This window comes from Melanerpes formicivorus, unplaced genomic scaffold (genome assembly GCF_026170545.1).
Source record: "Melanerpes formicivorus ecotype bairdi unplaced genomic scaffold, bMelFor1.0.p_v2 SCAF_1, whole genome shotgun sequence".
Lineage (NCBI taxonomy): Eukaryota > Metazoa > Chordata > Aves > Piciformes > Picidae > Melanerpes > Melanerpes formicivorus.
In genome coordinates, this window is record NW_027142353.1 from 49,705,137 (window position 1) to 49,724,487 (window position 19,351).

The 19,351-nt window shown below is 40.7% G+C and overlaps 1 protein-coding gene across 4 annotated transcripts in view; it reads left to right on the forward strand.

The window, feature by feature from the left end:
• The first annotated feature begins 2,302 nt into the window (after window positions 1-2,302).
• The window catches only part of DCLK1 (doublecortin like kinase 1), a 262,133-nt gene continuing 245,084 nt past the window's right edge, over window positions 2,303-19,351 (forward strand). For 2 of the 4 annotated variants that reach the window (XM_068142850.1, XM_068142858.1), the window contains exons 1-3: window positions 2,303-2,638; window positions 5,683-6,071; window positions 16,580-16,926. In XM_068142850.1, the coding sequence (XP_067998951.1) occupies window positions 5,696-6,071; window positions 16,580-16,926 (723 nt within the window). In that variant the 5' untranslated portion in view covers window positions 2,303-2,638; window positions 5,683-5,695. The remainder of the gene's footprint in view (window positions 2,639-5,682; window positions 6,072-16,579; window positions 16,927-19,351) is intronic. The other 2 variants (XM_068142840.1, XM_068142877.1) reach the window with 1 other exon arrangement.

The following is a 19,351-nucleotide window of genomic DNA, read 5'->3' on the forward strand; positions in this document are numbered from 1 at the left end:
ATGTCAGAGAGATGTAAACACCAATGGGAGAAATAAATTATGTACGTGGACACAGGGCACTATAGCTAAAGTAATGAGCTGAAACGTAAGAAAGTTCCATTAACCAGAAAAAGAAATCCTTATATTCAGAGGAATTCCACTTCAAAGAGATATCTCCTTTGTGAAGTAGATGCCCCATTACCTGAGAAATTTAAAATGCACTGGACAAAACAACACTGAGGAATGTTAAAGAACAATCCTTTGTTGTGACTACAATAGTCTTTTCCACCTCTAGTCCTGTCAACCTTCCACTTTTTCTTATCTTTTAATATGGTCATGAATATTTTATTTGATTGTTGACCTACAAAAGAAGAAGTTTGAAGAACAACATTTTAATGCAGGACTACCAGAATTGTTTTAAAATTAGTTCCCATTCTCCCCAACTTACTTATATCACTGTATCTGTTACATCTAAACACAGACCAAGTGATTTTTCAAAAACAAAAGACCAAGAAAGCAACATCGTGGGTGAAGTACTCAGTGCTCGATATTTAGGAACTTCTATGTAAAAACTGACAATCTTTAGTACTAAAGTGTCTCAGCATCCCATTGACCACGGTGGGGAAGGTCGGGGCGTGAAGGAGAACTTAGAGCCTTAGAACAAGATCCACAAAAATCTAAGCTAGGTGGTAGGAGCATGATGAGAATGGAGTTGTACACTGAATTCTCAATCACTTTGGTGATTACTCCTTTAAGAAGAGGTTTTCCTGAAGGTTTTAGGTGCTTATTTCTCTTTCAAAAGCTAAGGGAACAAGTATAGCTAGAATACTCCTATCTCTGCTCTATATTTTGGTGATTAAAGAGGTGCTCCATGATAATGAAGACACAGCAACAATTACTTTTTTGCCTTTAGGGAATCTCCTATCTGTGGACTATTCTAGGGAAACAGAAAAGAAGGGAGGTGCTCTATCCCCTTCTTCTTCTGAGCCTCTTACAGTTTTTGTAGACTGAAGGCTTGGTTTGCCTTCAGACAGATTAAGCAGGAGCCTCTGTTCTGATTAAAGGTCTATCACTGGGAGCAGCACATCCCAAGTGTTTCACTGTGTTTCTGGATTTATGGATATAAAACACATGAATGCTCCACAATATAGACACACAAAGCTGCCTTTTGTCCTTCCCAACTAAGTGTCATAACCATGAGGTTATAGACTAATTCCCTCTCTCTGATCTAATGCATTTTTAATTCTTTCAGAGTACAAAGTGGAGGAGCTTCATCAGAAGGGACAGACTGTTTTCTTCCCTTCCATGTCCCTCTGGAGTCTGGTCTGTTTACCTGACAAGAAAAGATGTGAAGTCTTCATCGCACAAAGAAAAACAAACCAGGTCCCTCAACTTGAGAATGTTTTTGTCACCAAGATTTTTATATTAAAATGAAGAATAACCAAGCCTTTGAGGTAAAACTATCAGTTATACCCGAGTTTGTGTGGAGGTTGACTTCACAAATGTGCTCCAAGATCTAGTGTGGGGTATCCCTGCCCATGGCAGGGAACTAGATGATCCTTGTGGTCCCTTCACCCTAACTGATACTATGATACTATGATCTGAGGGGTTTTGGCACAAGAGAAGCAAGTTACATGAAACCTGAGATGCCTTTTGGCAAATTAATCTTCCGGGAATCTTAAGCACAAAAACCTTAGCATCTATGGAGGTTAGTCACATCCAAGGTCAGTTGTAACTGAGTGGTGTGAGGAAGCATGGCTTCAGTTCTGGTACCTAAATTCCACATCAATCCCACCTTTGCCACCTTAGCCCTGTCTAGGGCCTTTGGGGGCTGGGTGGGCTTTCAGTACTTTGGGTGCAGAGGAACCTCTTGGAAATACCAAGTAACATATGGTAAGAAAAAACTCCTAAAGGCGTGTTTGGACGCCGGACCAGAGCCTCGCGGGGCCGGCAGCTGCCTCCCACCGGGCACAGCCCTGTCCTGTGTACAGGCAGGCTCCGATCGGATACATGGTCACCGGCCGGAACATCCTGGGGCGGGGGGCGGCCGCGGGCGGGCAGCTCTCCGCGGTGAGGCCAGCAATTACCCCAGGAGGTGCCCACTGGGAGCGTAACCGGCGTCCCAGCGCGGCTTGTCTGCTGCACCCCCTCTCCTGGGGCTGGCGGGGTGCTCAGGCAGGCAGCGAGCTCCCCTCGCACCCGCCGCCCCGCGGGCAGGGCTCTCTGCCACCGGCGACTCTGGCGGACACACCGCGGCGCCGACGGAAGAGAGAGCCCGCAAACGGAGACAGTGAGGGAGAGAGAGAGCGGCGGCGGCGGCGCCGCCCTCTGGAGAGAGTGCCAGGGAGAGGCTGGTGTGAAGAGCCGCATTTCAATGAGGGCCGGGCTAATGCAAATCACTGCAATCGGCAGCAGCAGAAGAAAGGCGAAGCAGCTGCAGCCCGGGCTCCCCAGCAGCGGGCTCCAGCCAGGGGAGGCGTAACAAAGGCAGCGGAGCCGCTTTCTGCGGCAACTACTGCGATTAAAACCGGGTGGTCGCCGGGGGGGGAGGGGGGAAGCCGTTAACTCTTTGGCCGATTCCCATTTCGAACCGCTGCCTTCCCTCTACGCTCGCAGGCAGGTCGGAGGGAGAAGGTGCTCGCCAGGCTGCGGAGAGCAGGTAAGCATCCACACCCAGAACCATCCCTCCCTGACTCTTGCGCGAGGGCTGCAGCGCTTTTGAGGCGCGGCCGTCGGGGCGCGGCCGCTGGGTGCTCGGCTCGGCTCGGCTCGGCGCGGTGCACCTGTGCCCATTGTGTGGGGCGGAGGCCTCCGCCGAGCGCCGCAACGCCTTCTCCGGGAGGCTCTGCCGTCCTCAGGCGGCGTGTGCCGGTGCCCGTGCCCGTGCCCGTGCCCGGCTGCTGCGGGGCGCCGCCGCCTGTCCCTGCTGCCCCCGAGGAGCAGCTGGCCGTTCCCGGGCAGCCCCGGGGAGCGCGGTAGGTGCTTCCGCCCTGCTGCCGGAGGCGAGCGCATCTCGCTGCCAGCCCGCAGCGGTGCTCAGGTGCTGGATGCCACTTCCAGCATGTGGTTCTATTTCAAGCACGTTTCTTCCACCTCAGCGGAATAAACCTTTTTTTCCCCTGAAGCTGCTGCTGCATGTATTCACGTTTCCCCCCAGTTAATGACTTAGTAGTCAGACTGCTGCTTAGTGGCTGAATGATCATCGCTGGGTCCCAGTCACATCACTGCGTGATGGTTTTTTAAATCAGAATACATGGTTGTTTTATGTAATTGCTCACCCACACCTGCATTATAAGTAATTCTTTCAGCAAATGTGTAGGGTATGAAGTGCTGGGCATGGTGGTTTTCCAGGGGTGTGTCCTTTCATTTTTCTGGTATCTGTGGGTATATGAGCATGTATTTATATGTGCAAAGGCGCACAGAAACATATCATCAGATCAGATTGTTTAGGATTTCTTTGTCTGCTCTGACCTTGTAGATTGAACAGGTTTTCCTGTAAACATCAGGACTGTGGTGTTCAAAGGGAGCTCTGTTCTAAGGGGCGTAATTGGGAATTACAGCCATTATCGATTAAAGCATAAGTGTGCGGAAGAAAGGGCAGTGACTCACTTCTTTCTGCCCCAACCAAAATTGCAAAAGATGAAAGTCTCTTTAAAAATGTATCTTCAGGCAAAGTTATATATATATATTTTTTTTGCATGTATTCGGGATGGTTTGAGCAGACGAAACAGCAGACTGAAAGGAAAAAAATCATTCTCTTGGCACAGGCATTGCTTTTGAGATGGTTTCTGAATTGTGAGTTCTGAGAGTGTTTAAATCTGAATAGCATGTTCTCATTGAAAGTAAAAATGAAGTGAAACCACTGACATAATTATATTCTTTTTCAGCAGGGAAACATTGGTAGTGTAATCTTGAAGCTAAACTGTGGCCATTAAGTGATATTTTGCATTTAACCAGTAGAAATTTCACAGCAAATGTTATTCTCACTGGAGTATAGGTGTGGATGTATATTGAGGAGGAAAAAAAAATGTAGATTAGCTTTTTTCTTTTATGTGTGTATACACACACACATTATATACTGCATTATATATGTATGTTAGATAGCTTTAAGGTATTTGCAAAAATAAATCTTGCACGCACACACATATAAATACATGATCCTGTGCCAATGTGACAAAATAAGTTGTAAGCTGTAAAAAATGCAAGGTAACTAATTTCCACCAAGGCCCCAGACTTGCAGTTGTTAGCCCTTAGGTGCACGTTCTACTGCATGAACCACTCTGGGAAGTTGTTGAGCGCATCCCTCTGTAGATTTGCAGCACTGGGGTCCAGCTGTGTAATCATTGGTTTAATCCAGACTTCTGTAAGCTAAAGAGCACCAGTAAGTCTTTCTGTATTTCTTGCTACTATTGTACAGTTGGTCTGAATATGGTTGGTGTTGTTTGGTTTGGATTTCCCCTTAAGGGTCACACAGTTAGGAGTAGTTGAAAAAAAAGTTTGTGCTTTTGTTTGTTTGTTTTTATTGGAAATCAGCGAAAGGGATCGCTTCTAAATTAGGTCTGTGTATAAACTTACTGTGCTTTACTCTTCCATAGACAACTGCAAATCTAGGTGGCTTCTAAATAAAAAAAAAATACCCTTTGAACCTAATGATATTTTGATTATTCTGTATTTTTGTTTCTTTGTGAAGTATGTGGCATTTTGTCTTGTGTCGAACAGCTGGGATCATTTTGATTAGAGCTGATGGATTTTTACTGCTGTCAAACACAGGAGATACAAATTGCAAATTTACTGCTGTCAAACACAGGAGATACAAATTGCAAATTTGCCCATAGATGCTGAATTTATCACTCATTCGGTGATAGTTTTGTAGGCAAAAGAAGCTGCCAGCCTTAATAATTTTGAATATTAGACCTAGGATGTTAATAATTCATCTCACAAATTTCACAGAGTGCTAAAGTAGCTTGCTCCTTGAAAAGATACTAGTTTCCTGTCTCCCTCTAATCTTTTTTTAATTTCATGACATTTGAGCACTTTGTTTAGAGTATGCAAAGGATTTGCACAGGGATGACTGAAGTAATTCAGTACAAAGCTTAGGATGTAGGAAAACCAATAAATGGAATACACAAAGAGACTTTTGAACGGTGAGGCTTGAACAACTAAGTGATAATCCTGATTCTCAATGCTAACCTGCAACATCTGTTCCTCTGAAAAGTTCTTAATTGCTTACTTGTTGATGACTAGTTGCCTTTCTGAAATGGCACCTCTTGAGATCACAGGTGGAACAAACAGTATAGTGGAACGAAGGGTCTAGAAGGTTGATTGGACTCAAATAGCACCTGAATATAACATGAGAAAAAGTAGAAAGTTGATGCATTTGTTCTTTTTTTCCAGTAGCTCAACTTTGTCACCTCATTTTCAGAGTTCTTACTGAATTTAAACAGATGCTTGTTAATGTTTGTATATGGATAGCATTTGGTTTCATGAGTGGCATTTCTGTGGTGTGTAAAAGTCTAACTCATAAACTAGGTTTTATGGCATGGCAGGAGGGTTAGCTGTGAAATAAATGAGAGAATGTTTCCAGGTTTTCTCATCCTGGAAAGCAATGCCTTTGTAAGTGGCATGTATAGAATGTGGAGACTCATGGTTAGCTCCCTTAAAATGTGTAAGTTTCTTAAACTTTTTCTTTTGTGTGTCCCATAGGTTGAACTTCAAGATGTCTTTTGGGAGAGATATGGAGCTGGAGCATTTTGACGAGCGTGATAAAGCGCAGCGATATGGCAGAGGGTCCCGGGTGAATGGTTTGCCCAGCCCTACTCACAGTGCCCACTGCAGCTTTTACCGAACCCGTACCCTACAGACCCTGAGTTCTGAGAAAAAAGCCAAGAAAGTTCGGTTTTATCGTAATGGAGACCGGTATTTCAAAGGGATTGTATATGCCATCTCTCCTGACCGGTTTAGATCCTTTGAAGCTCTCCTGGCTGATCTGACCCGAACTCTGTCTGACAATGTGAATCTGCCCCAGGGAGTGAGAACAATCTACACGATTGATGGCTCCAAGAAGATTTCCTCCTTGGACCAGCTAGTAGAAGGTCAGCAGTAAGATTTGAAGGTGTAAAGTTATGTTTGAGTCATTGTTCGTCTAATCTGTTAAGCTTTCTGCAAATTTGTAATGGTGGTGGTGTTATTGATAAAGAAAGAATCTTCAGTGTATAGCTAGAATTGTGAATGTCTTAAATTGTCTCATGAAATACTTGTACTTTGCTCCTTATTTCTCACTTGTTGAAAGTCTGACCTTTCCCTTTCTGTTCACCTAATGTTGATAGTCCTAGATCTTGAAGATCACATCTGCTGCTTCTTTTGGACTTGCATAATTAACATGCCAATGAGAGCTTAGTCATTTAAACTTGACAAGTTCCATGGTGCTGATGAAACCTACAAGAAATTCAGTTCTCCATGGATGTTTTTTGATGTTTGTTTGGTTTCTTTTAAAGTCTGTTTATATTTAGTGAGGAGCTCTAAGTCTTCCCTGCAAGTGAATGTCTTCAGTAAATACTCACCTCTCATGGACTTGTGTAAATGCAGGCAACCTGTCAAAAGAGCAATGTTGTAGCTATGGTTCAGCAGGGGCATATTGTAGAATCTTTTTCCCCAGTACATTGGCTTGTACCTGCAGTATAAAGCATTAGTCATGTTTTGGTCAGAATTGATGGGTCTTGGTCACTATCAGACATCAGAGATGCCAGTTACTAATTTGTCCATTGGCACTGAATTTATCACTCCTTCAGTAATAGTTTTGTTGGCAAAAAAACTGACACTCTTGACCAGTTTGAATATTGGGCTAGGGTATTAATAACACTCTTAACAATTTTACAAATTGCTAAAGCAGCTTTTCCAGCATAGAGTGGTTCTGGCTTGCAGTGGATTTCTTTTTATGTGTGAAAAAATAGCTCCTAGTATAAATTGTCAGAATGCATATGATATGAAAGCATTAACTAGCACATGTCCATAAATGAGGTGGGTTTTTTTTCATCTCTAAAGTCTAAATGCAGGTTCTTGACTATGTTCACGGAAAATAAAGGTGGAACAATGTCTTTTCATCATTGCTTCTGTCATGCCTCTGGCCACAATGTGCAATAGGCAAACCTGTAAAGCTTGGATCTGTAACCACTGGACAGAATTTAGAGTTCTAACAGAGCCTGTCCTTTTTTAATGATTTTCATTTTGAGCACTGAGGGAGAGAACTTGCAGTATCAGGATGTAATGAGAGGATCAGAAGGTGGCTAATGTGGGGAGAGACAAAGTAAAGGGTAATGGCAAATAAGGTTCTTGAAAGAGGAGCATATCTTTGCATAGCAGGTGTTCGGCCACCATCAAGTTGGCTACTTAGGTATCCTAGCAGAGGAAACTTTTTAAGCAGAAGTTTTGAGAATAAGATACTCTTGATAATCTCCTTTTTATGCAAGGATGATTAGGAGATAACATGAAAATGCTTAAGAAAGAAAACTGAAGTGGTGGGTTTGTCCATCTAAGTAAGGGTTTTGAGGGTTAGGACCATAGATTTAGTGAAATGGAAAGGAAGCTGATCTTAAGATCAATGTAATGAATTCCAGGACAGTGAACTGTGTTTGTCAGGACAGTATTTAATTGGTGGAGAAAATCAATTTCTGGGAGGAAATACCAATATTAATCAACATCTGTTTAGCAAAGTGTTTGTGTATTTGGTTCTCAGTAGTGGTATAAATAGTTGCGCTTATTTGACTGCTATGTTCATCACAAAGTGAGTGTCACTGATGTTAATGTTGATTTTCACAGTCTTTTGTTGCCAGTCAGAATCTGCTTTTAAAAGAAAGAAGTAAATTCAGCCACCTATACAATTGGTTTATTTTGGCATCCCATAGAAGAATAATATCAGTTATAAATCAGTCAAAATAAATGACAGTACAAGAGCATAGGTTTATTTTAAAGAAGGGCTTTGTGGTTTCTTTCAGTTCTTTGGGACTTTATTGCTTACCTTTTCAATGAACAGATCATCCTTTCCTATGTGTACTTCAAGTTGGACAGTGTTATTTTTGTGTGCCCTTAATGCTGTGGGATTTACAGAAGTCAGTCTGTGTGTGCAAGTAGAGAGCTACATCCTTGTTCCATCTGAAAGGGGGCTTCTGTCTATTTGTATAAAACTTCAAGGTGGTTATTTTTGTTCTGTTTCCCTTGTAGAGCTTCACTGTAGAGTACAGGTTCATATATTATTGGCTCAGTGGTTTTTATGTAGGCTCCTTCCACTCTTTACTGGACAAATTTATTAGACTTTGGCTGGTCTGGTACAACATTAATTAGCTTGGAGCTGTGCTTTGTGTTTAAATAGCTGGAAAATCACTTGATTTTTGCCTCTTGCCAAATGACATTTGTGCTCAAACCATTGAAATACAAAGCACTGCTTTCTTTGTGGTGAGACTGTTCCCTTACTGTATAAATTAATTTAATTAGACTCTTATGCATTTAGATATTTGGGGGGGGGGGGGGGGGGGGGGGAGGGAAGACATTGATCGTAGTGATTTTGTTGAAAGTAAATGATTGAAGCCTTGATTTGGTGTTGGGTTTTCTGCTTGTCGTTATGAGGGAGTTACTGTACTCTTAGCTTCTTATATGGTATATGAGGATGGAGAAGCAAGACAGCAGCCACTGTCTTTCATCCCAGAGCTAAATGCATAGAGCTGCATGTAAGATAGTCCCAAAAGAAAGAGATTTAGTTCTGTGCTGCATATAATTAATATCTGGTGTGGCTGTATGCTGGTGCTGTGGGTTATTTTGAGGTGCATGAATACATCTTCCCTTCATTTGAAACTAATGCCATCCCTAGTTTGGTGTTGGCTTTTTTGTCTTTGGGGTTTGGTTTTTTTTGGGGGGTTGGTTTGTTTGGGGGGTTGGTTTGTTTGGGTTTGGTTTTTTTTGTTCTGTAAGACTTATGGTATGTGAAATTTGTTGGAATTTGATAACAAAGGATATGTAATGTAAAAAGTTTCACACACTCTGTAACTTCTGTCACTTTAGATGAAGGAAATTATGCAGTAGACTCAGGTTACCGTCTTTTTGTCAAGAACTGATGTTCAGGACCTTCTTGCCTTTAGGGAACAGTTTCCAAGTGGGACATTATTCCCTAGGTATTACATGTAATCGAAGCATGTATTAAAAATAAAGGTGAAGTTGCTCTTAAGGCTAAGCTATCTGTAAACAAGGTCTCAGGAAAGGACTAAATGCTTTTTGCTTTTCCAAAAATGTACCATCTTTAAAGCTGAAGGCAGAGGTGAACTAATGATCCTTTCCCCCAAAGTCATCATTGAATGGCATAACAAGACCAGTAATAGACTGGAAGAGCAGGATAACTCTGAAACAAAGGGTATTATTTACAGTTTTTACTCTTGGGGTCCTGCTATGTAGAACAAAGACCACAGAATCAATTCATAGCTAGTTCTTCATCCCTTTCTCATTAATTTTTATTATATTATTACCTCAGAGTCCTGGGTATGAAGCAGAATCAATTGTTTTAGGTTTCCACAATACCTACCACAAAAGAAGAGCCCTGCAGCAGAGAACCAGCAATGAGAAACCCAAAATCCCAAACCACAAGACTGCTGGGAAACAATATTGTCATGTTATCAATATTGGGTGCACTACCAAACTGTTGTAAAGACCTGTATGAGTGTGTACACATTTTGTGTAGGCAGGATGGCAATAATAGTGCTAAGGAATAACCTGAAATTCAAATTAAAATTAATGCCTGTCAACTATTATCTTGGAGGTGCAATCCTCATTGAAGGAGCAGTTGGAAAGAACACAGATATACTGTCTGTTTAAAAACCTGGTAATGGATGTAACCAGCTAGTAACTTTTGGGAGCTGTGAACCTTATTGCAGTGGCAGAGGAGATGATGAGTCACGTAAGGACTGAGGGTTTTTGTATGTGGAGGCCCTCAGTTTGAGTTTGTTATAGCAGAGAAGCTGCCTGTCAGTGGTGGGTTGGAAAGGCAGTGCCTCCTGTCTTGAAGTGGTGGAGCATGACAGAGTTCCTGACTTTTTTTTGTATGTGGGTCGTCCAACTCCCACTGTCACCTCATTCCACATCTCTTCCCTCTCCTGCCAGCTTCTACTGCTGTCTCCTTATCTCACCACCTGCTCCAGTGATGCTGGTGGGAAGTTCATCTAGACTAGACTGTAGGAACAGATTGATATGGTCTTTGAAACACTTTGGATCCAGTGCTCTTCTAAGTTATGCCTAACAGAGCAGCCGGGAATTGATAGGCTAGAAAGGTTCATACGCATATGTAATATGCTATCAAAATAATAGTAAAGTATCAGTTTAAATGTTTGTAGAGCTGAATTTATGTGGACATTTGTTTATGGGATTGAATTTACACTGGATGTTTACTATGGACTTGATCCAGGGCTATCAGTTAGTGAAACTTGGACTGGATCCTGTGGCAGAAATGCCTACAATCCTTATATTGTTTAATAAACAAGCAGCTGAATAATTGTGTTGCATAAAACGGTAGAGGGTTGATCTGGCACAGTTTGATTATTTTATGAATTTGAGAGGATTTTATCCATTAGCCAGTTGATTCACATTGTGTCCTCCCTAACAACTTCTCAGAAGGTCCCATAGTTTCTTATTTTAGGTGCTTTCCAGTGGTGTGGTGGAGTGTTTTGCTTTGTTGTTGTTGGTTTTTGTTGTTGTTGTTTTTAAAGTATGTACAATTCCAGTCTTGCTTGTGGTGACGCTGGAAATTTGCAGGGAGGGAGAGGGGCAGGCAGTATGTCTTTTGATGAGGAAAGAAAGATATTTTTTTTGTCTGAGCTGAGCAGAAATAATGGTATGTAAAAAGTCCTTTAAAAGGTCTGAGAAGATCTGATTTGAAGTTTCTGAAGCATTTGATTCCTAGGTGAACCTGGGTGGGTCAGGTTATTTCCTATAGATGCTCCATCTCTTTGGCATTGTTGCATTTTTTCACACACTGCAAAAAGTCAAGGCAGCATTAATGTAGTTTAAGTAGGTTATTGCTCTATTAAAGAACACATTTGGGAACTATCAGGTAGTAACTTATCTGGTTCAGGTCATCTGTCTTTTGCAATCTGCTCTGTTTGAGGGAGTGTTAGAATTCCTTGTCCTTTGCCCTGAGAGACTGCTCTTCTGCCTTTTAATGTACAATATGAAAGGATGGAAATGAAGAAGGGCAGGTGTGCCTGCTGCACAGAGTGCTGGGGATGCCAATCCCTTCCCTATTTTTCTTATGTGTTTCTTGTCCTCTCGGGAAATGGACTACAGTGGCTACACTGAACACCCACCCCACCAAAGTGTGCAAGTACTGTGGTCTTGTACGTGCTCTGCTACAAGGAATCAACAGTATTTTTAATAGATTTGCAGTCATGCTGTCCCCACAAAGAGGGGTTGGTTGTTCCCTCTCTGCTTGCAGGAGTCAAGCAGATTCTATGTTCTCAAACATTCTCTATTCCTTCTCTAGGGTTTTCACCTAAGACCAGCTGGCTTCCTTATGAAGTCATTTTAGGCCAAGTCGCCTTTAGCACAGAAAAGCAATGCAAATAATCCTTTTTAAGAGATAATGCCTTGATCATTCTTGTAGTGGGAACATCAGCAAGCTGAAGGAAATAAACTAACTGCTAATACCAGTATGCCAAAGAAGGAATCAACGCTTGCATCAGGAGAGTGCCAGTACTTACAGGCAGTGATTGAATGTTTTCTTGGCAGGCCATTTGTACACAGATATTTTTTAAATTGCATTTTTAATACATAAAGCATGTAATGAAATTTTGTCATGACCTGTAAGAACTACCCTTCAGTGTTACATGGCTCTAGTAGTTCAACTGCAATGAACTTGAGCAGGTGTGTAACTGCAGGTAGTAGGGTGTTTGGTGGGGTTTTGTTTGTTTTTCCCCTAAAGCATAAACCCTGTTCTGTCCTACATGATTAGCTTCTCAAGGCTAAGATTTGTTTTAATTGTTCCACATGGAATTTTCTGGGCACTTGCACAACCTAAATTGTAGGATTACTGGTTTAAAACTGTCAAACAAGAATTGTGTATCTTAATCTTTCTTTTTTTTTTTTTTTTAAAAGATTAAAGTTGTGTGTGCTTCATTTGCACTGTTGCTGTGAAAAGATAGGAGGGCTGTCAGGAAAGGGATACATTCTACATTTAGTAATGAATTTTTTCCTAGATGTCAGATATTTCCAAACAGCTGAATGTCCCCCTTTTCTTTTTCTGCTGACTATTGATACTGTAATCAAGAGTCAAAGTTTCATTGTAATCAGTAGTCAAAATTTCATTGGTGACTGCTGTCTGCATGGTGAAATGCTACGTCCTCTCCCTTGGGGAGCTGCAATCAAATAAACATTTTAATTGGGCTACCTTTTCCATGCTTTTGTTTAATCCAGTATCTCCAAAGCTTCCTTCAACATCCATTCTATTGCAAATCTAGTGTATGGAAAATGTTACCTTCTTTCTTCTGCTGCCATTTAGTCACAGGTGATGTTTGTGGGCTATGTTTGTACTTAGGCCTGACTCTGAATAAGTGCTGATGGTGCTTAGTGGTTTCACCCTGTGGAGGTGTATTTTCCTGGTACTTTGGAGCTGGGAGAACAAACTTGCTGCAGGTATTGCCTGCCTACAGATCACAGCTTCTGTGTCCCTTCAGGTACAAGTCATGGATGTTAGGCTGGTGTCTGGAAGGCAGTTGTAGCCAGAGGTTACCAAACAACCAAAAGGAGATGGTGTCATTACCTAATAGTTTTGGTGAGGAAACGATAGTTAAGGCAGAAGGTGAGTCATGCCCCTATTAAAACTTCTTTGAAGTCTTTTCTCCTTAACTGTAAAAAAGAAGAGATGAAAATCTAAGGGAAGGCTTTTTGTCCTTTTCTTTGACATTTGCTCTGCGTACAAACACTGCGCATATTAAAGAGGATTAGGCTAGACATTGACATTTGTAGGTACTGTCAGGGAATCTAAGCTTCTATTTGAGTGTTTCTAGTGGTCTGAGTACTTTGCTGGATGTTATCTAATCTTAAGATCAGTAGGTCCTGTTTTATGATATAAGGTACTTTTAGGACATAGTTTTGTCCATTTAGGTTTTTTCCTTACAGACCTGCCCTTGTGAATAAGAACTGCAGTTCATGGCTAACATCCCTGAAGGTTTACAAGCCCCAGCACTTTGCTTAAAGTATAAGCAATCTTAAATAACAGTGTTATGGGAGGGGTATCTGTTTTGCTAAATAAAATAGCTCTTACTAAAGACATTTGGTCTTGGAAGGCCTCCAATGCCTTACCTCCAAGTTATTCTGCAGTTAAATATGAGCCTCTTTAAAGGACAAAAAAAATAATGGTGCAAATACTTCATTGATGTAATATAGTACTGTTGGAAATGAAGAAAGGGGAAAAAGTCTGATGTTAAAACAATAGATAATCTCAGTATGTTGGTATTTTTTTAATGGTCATTTACACAAAATTATTTTCATAATTGTGGTGGGTTGAGATTTCCCCCCCAGCATTAACTTTGCCAAACCAACTCAGTTAGAAGCAAGTGGAAGCTGTACTCACAGGCAAGAGCTACACTCTACAATGGAATGCAATGAATATCTACAAAACATACAGTATTTACAATATTATACAGATATTTACAATTAGCAAACAACATGAAAATCCCCCTGGTCAGAGACCAGGGAAGCTGTTCCACTGCCCTGCTCTATCCCTGTCCCAAGAGAGAAGAGGAGCAGAGAGAAAGCAGTGTGTTAGACTTAACTAAACAATGCAGCCAAGCCAAGGCCAGCCAAAAAAAAGCAGGTTAATCTCTCCAGAGTGAAGCAAACAGAGAAGAGATCAGAAAAGAGAAGCAATTGTTTTGGTACAGCTTGTTTTATGACAGGTATCCCTCCAACTAATTTGTTCAGAATAATCTTTAGTTTTCCTTTTTACACCCAACGGTGATTTATTTATATTTTTCTACTTCTCTGCTCAAAATCTGTACCTAAATTTTAAAGGCATAGCCTAAAACCACCCCAATAATGAAGAATTGATGTGCTGTTTAAAGATACAAGGGGCTTAGCCGACCTAGCTGATAGTGGAATGCTATCCTTCCCAGGGGAATCAGAAGAATTCTTAATAAACTAAATTGTAAATCTTCTGGATACAATGTGTGTGTGGCCATTTGTTTCTGCACCTACATTTTGAGAAGTGAGTTTTAATATGGAGACTTTAAAAATAAATATTTCATGCAATTAAACTGAACAATTTCTCTGATAGCACTGAACATGAAAATAGGATTTTTATTCCCTCGCTTTTTCTACCCATCCCCCCTTACCCCACCTGATGGGTTTTAAGTCTTACAGCAAACACAAGTGGAGAAAATAATACATTAAAAAAAAACTGTAGAAGAGACTTTTGCTAAACATTTTACAGAAAATATATTTATTGTATTGTGTGAAGTCCTATTCACAACAGGATTTTTTTCCCCCCTATAAAATGCTATAAAGGTGTTTAAAAATACATTAATTCTATGGATGTGATGTTGAGGGTGCATTCTGACCTTGTAGCAATTGAGTATCTAGTGCCAAAAATATGGGAAAGGGAATGGATAAAAGAGAGTATGTGCTTTTTGGTCACTCTTGGATCATTACTGTTGCTAAGCCTTTCTGTTCTTATGTTACCATATATATATTTCTCATATATTTACAGTGGATAAAAGGAAGAGCTTACTTTTAAGGTTGTGCAAACACTCCGTCTTAGTCTTTTCTTAATTTGCACTTTACAGTAACATCTTAATTTGAATTGGGATGATGACTAGCAAGCATTGGAATGCCTTAGTTCATTTCCCACTGTGTATTTTGTTCTGCTTTAAAAGAACACTGCCTTTCCTTTTTTTCCTCTCTCTTTTTTTTTTTTTTTTTTTTTTTTAATGGTTTTACAGCATAAGATTATGCTGTCATTGCCTTTATCTTTTCTCCTCGCTAGTTTATCGTCACATGTTGCTCTGACTTCATTGTCTTCTTTTGGAGTCTTTCCATGGCCTTTCCGATAATCACTGTACAAAGCGTTACTGTCTCATCTTTGGAGCATCATGCCGATGGATTTGAACCCCTGTTGCATCTGGGGCCTCATGTCCCAGTGAATCCTAACTGCCCTCACTTCTAAATGCAATAAGACTGTGTATCTGCTGGCATTTCATGTGTGCTGGGATTGGGTTGGATGCACTGAATCCTTAAAATTTGTGCCCAGAAATAAAATTTAAATACTTCTTTTTCTTTAAGTAATTGAACTGTGAGTCCCATTTCCTTAGGATAGGGATCATTAGGAAAATCTGATTATGTGCTTTTTGGCATAGGAGGTAGATCATTGAATTTTGTTCTTTTACTTTAATAACTTGGGCTAGACTGATAATGTGAAGCCTTGTGCGCTATTAGAATACACTGAACTGCTGAACCCAGAATTAAAATGTCTTGGATGCTTTTGTACTATTGTTCAGGATAGGACTTTGCATTGTTTCTAATGGAGTTTAACTGCATTTGCCAGAAGGTGTGGTCTTACTGGATCTAGTATTGGGTGGTTTGTTTGTTTGTTTCATCCAGAGGATGAACTGGATCAGGTTGTTGCTGCAAAATTAGTATTATCTTTGTTGTGTCCAGTCAGATGACTGAGCTGATCAAACTCACCCAGTCACTCAGTCAATCTGAAGGGAATGATTTGGAGCACCCAAGCACTTTCCTTTTTCACAGCAGCCTGTATTTGGTCTGGATTAAGATGCTTTCTGGCTATCTTCTAGCTCCCCAGAAATTGTGTGGTTGTAAAAATGTTTTATTGTAGATAGTGTTGTCATAGAAATATAAGCTACAATCCATTTTTTCCCCTTTAAAGTATGGTAAATTTTGTTGTGAGAAACCTAATTGCAACTAATTTCCTTCCTTTCCTCCCATACTATATATTACATCAGTAGAATAATACAGTAAGATTTCTTGCCTATATATATCCTGGGTTTATGCTGGTTAAAGCTTTAAATAATAAAATGTTAACAAATCTCTTATGACATTTTAATCCACTTTTAATAGAAAGTAATTTGTAACCTGTATTTTTTGATAATGCTTTATATTATCTCATCTGAAGTGTTGAAGGCCTGCTGTTTTGATAGGAGCAGGCTATGTAAGCATGAAGACTGGGGGACTACTGTGATAATGTGCTGGGTCCAAGCAGCTGATGAGATATGAACACTACTTACTGACAGCAGTCATCCCCTTGCAGATGGCATCTTCTGAAAAGAAAACAGTTGCATTCAAGGATTTTCTAACAGCCTTTTCTCAATGGTTAGCTGATGAGTGACCTTTAATAGGCATTTTATATTCTATAGCATTCTGGGAGGGAAGAGATCAGTGTGTTAAGCACTGTAGATAGAGAGTGATAAGAATAATGTTTAACAATTTGAGAAGGATTTGATTTGGTATTTTTCTGGGATTTTCCTGTTTGTGTGTGTGTGTGGTTTTATGGTTGTTTTTGTTTTTCCCCTCTCCTCTGATCTGACATGCAGGTCTGGTACTTTTGTTTCTGCAGGGGAAAGCTATGTATGTGGTTCCATAGAACCCTTCAAGAAACTGGAGTACACAAAGAATGTAAACCCAAACTGGTCAGTGAATGTCAAGACAACTTCTACTTCTCGTTCAGTACCTTCTCTTGCCACTGCTAAAGGAGGTACTCCAGACACAAAAGAGAATAAGGATTTCATTAGGCCTAAACTAGTCACTATCATCAGGAGCGGAGTGAAACCACGGAAAGCAGTCCGGATTCTGCTCAACAAGAAGACAGCACATTCATTTGAACAAGTTCTTACTGATATAACTGATGCCATCAAGCTGGATTCAGGGGTGGTTAAACGATTATACACATTAGATGGAAAACAGGTAAGAGTTTTCATGATGATTAGTCTCAGCATGAAGAAAATACAATTGTCCAAAAGGAAAATATGTTAATAAAGTATGTTTAAAAAATTATGTTAATAAAAAAAATTACTTTTTCTTTAGAACAGAGAACTAGGCTTTCCACTGTTTATAGTGTTAAGCAGTTCAGGAACACATCATGAAGCATTACTTGGCTTCAGTGATGGGCTTGTCATTTAAGATAAATAATAGCTCTAAATCTGTCAGTCGAAAGTGTGATGTGGTTTTGGCACTGTATGCCGGAAATGTAAGATGAAGGTTGTAATTTTGAAGCAGCTCATTCTGTTAACTTGTTTCAGCTTTTTCTTGCAGCAGTTCTATGACTCGTTGTCCTTGCCTTTCCGTAAACTGTAAGGACAGCAGTGAGGACACATTCCACCATGATAAGTGCAGGCCTACTGCTGTCCAGAGTGACCAAACGATGAAACTTACTGCAGGTAGAATGGACTATGAAGAAGGTGCAAGCTTAGAAAATGAGTGAGCTTTTCCCCTTTTGCAGGACAGCAGGTAGGGTTGTGTGATGACCACATTTGTTGAGGAAAATCTTGTAGGTTACGTATTCTATTAAATACCTTAACTCAGTGTCTCTTTTTTTTCCCCCCCTATGACTTACTAAATTGCAGTTGAGTGGGTTGTTTAACAGACTTCTTACTGAACTTGGGGATGGAGAGACAAGAAAAAATATATCACAGAATAACCCTACTTCTTTCTTTTTTTTTGGCTTTCATTTATTTGTAATTCATCTACGGACATGTATTAATTATAGCAAAACTGAAGAAGCTGTTAACCTGGTGAAGGACAAGACTAATTTCAGCTTGACCTGAATTGATTTAGAGCAATGGTGACTCTAGAGAAATAAAGCAGATACTTGCATTTACAGATGTAACTTATTAAACTGAAGAAATGAGCAAGCAGTATCCCTGAGAAGCTAGAAGCTACTAGAGACCAAGATACTTCTGCTATAACATAACTGTGTTTTACAGATTCTATGTTTGGTGATTCATAGATATACAGCTAACAGTGTAGCTACCAGGAGAGCTGCAAAATATTCTTGATACTGGTAAATCTAGTCAGTTAGATGGAGTGGTGATCCTAACATATCTGCCACTATTGGAGCTAATATGCAGGCATAGCTCTGGAAACGTCTTCATCAATACCTTCTGATCTCGGAGGGCTGGTTAATGGACAGTCTGCTTATTTGGAGCTCTGGTTCAAATCAAGGCCATTCTGTCTTGACCAGAAGTTGCTTCCATCTGCTACTTGTATCAACCTCTGACACCAGTTACAGGCAATAGTTCAGTTCTTGAAGGCTGCATACATGCCTGTAATGATTCTGTTACTGTGGCTTTGATGGAAACTTTGACCCAGAGCAAAAATGTGGATGTGAAATTCTTTTTGCCTGCAGCAAAGGTAAAATGTGTGTCTGGGGAAGCTCTCAACTCCTGTCCTTCTTACATTGCCTCATGCTCCAGGGAGCACTAAGGTTAGTAAATCTGAAGAACAAGTTGGGATTTTAAAGCTGCAGAGATCAGCGGTGGTCTCTGCTGTGACCTTGGCAGAAGATGTTGACTATTCCAGTTCCTGCAAACTCTCTCAATAAAAAGGGATGCATGTCTGGTTTGTATTGTATATGTAAATAAACTTGTGGTTTGGCTACGAAGAAGTGCAACCTGGAAAGATGCCAGTGTGGCTGTTTGTCTCCTGGATAATGCTCAGGTGTTTTGTTGATTTTGTTGTTTTTCTTTTAATATTCCAAACTCCTCTTTAATGGTTGTGCTTAAAATGAAAAATAGACCTTTGCAGCTGTTTTAAAGCTCTAATTACTGGAAGTAAATAGTACTACACTACTCCCGGGGGAAAAGAGAAGACCAGCTTCTCTTGGCCATGATGTTGTCAAGTCCTGGGATCTGAGATGAGCTGATATCAGTATTGTACTGAGATATTTGTTGTCTACCTTGTAGCCTGAAACCTAAAGGCTTTCCCAGGAGACTGGTATCTCCACAGTCCTTCCCTCTTTGATTATACAGTTGAAATTGTGTAGCTCACTGCCTAATCCTACTGGTAAGGGCAGGATCTGGGGGGTAGTGTGCGTGTCCTGCCAGTGTAATGGAGACTTTGCTCACTGCATGTACAAAGCAGATTTGCTGTCAGGAAGGGAAATGAATGATCCTGCACTCAGCAGGAGCAGCCTGTTGCTCACTCGTGCTGGGGGAAGTCATTGATTTCCTGTGCTGCTAGGCAATTGCTGCTCCATTTTTCTCTGCCAAAAGCCTGATCGCCCAGATGGCGTTGGGGGCACGATGATGGATTTCTTTATTGCTAATTCAAGCTGTGAATGATTACTGGGAGGAAATCCATGGTAAATCCAAAATTTTGCCAGTTGGGAACT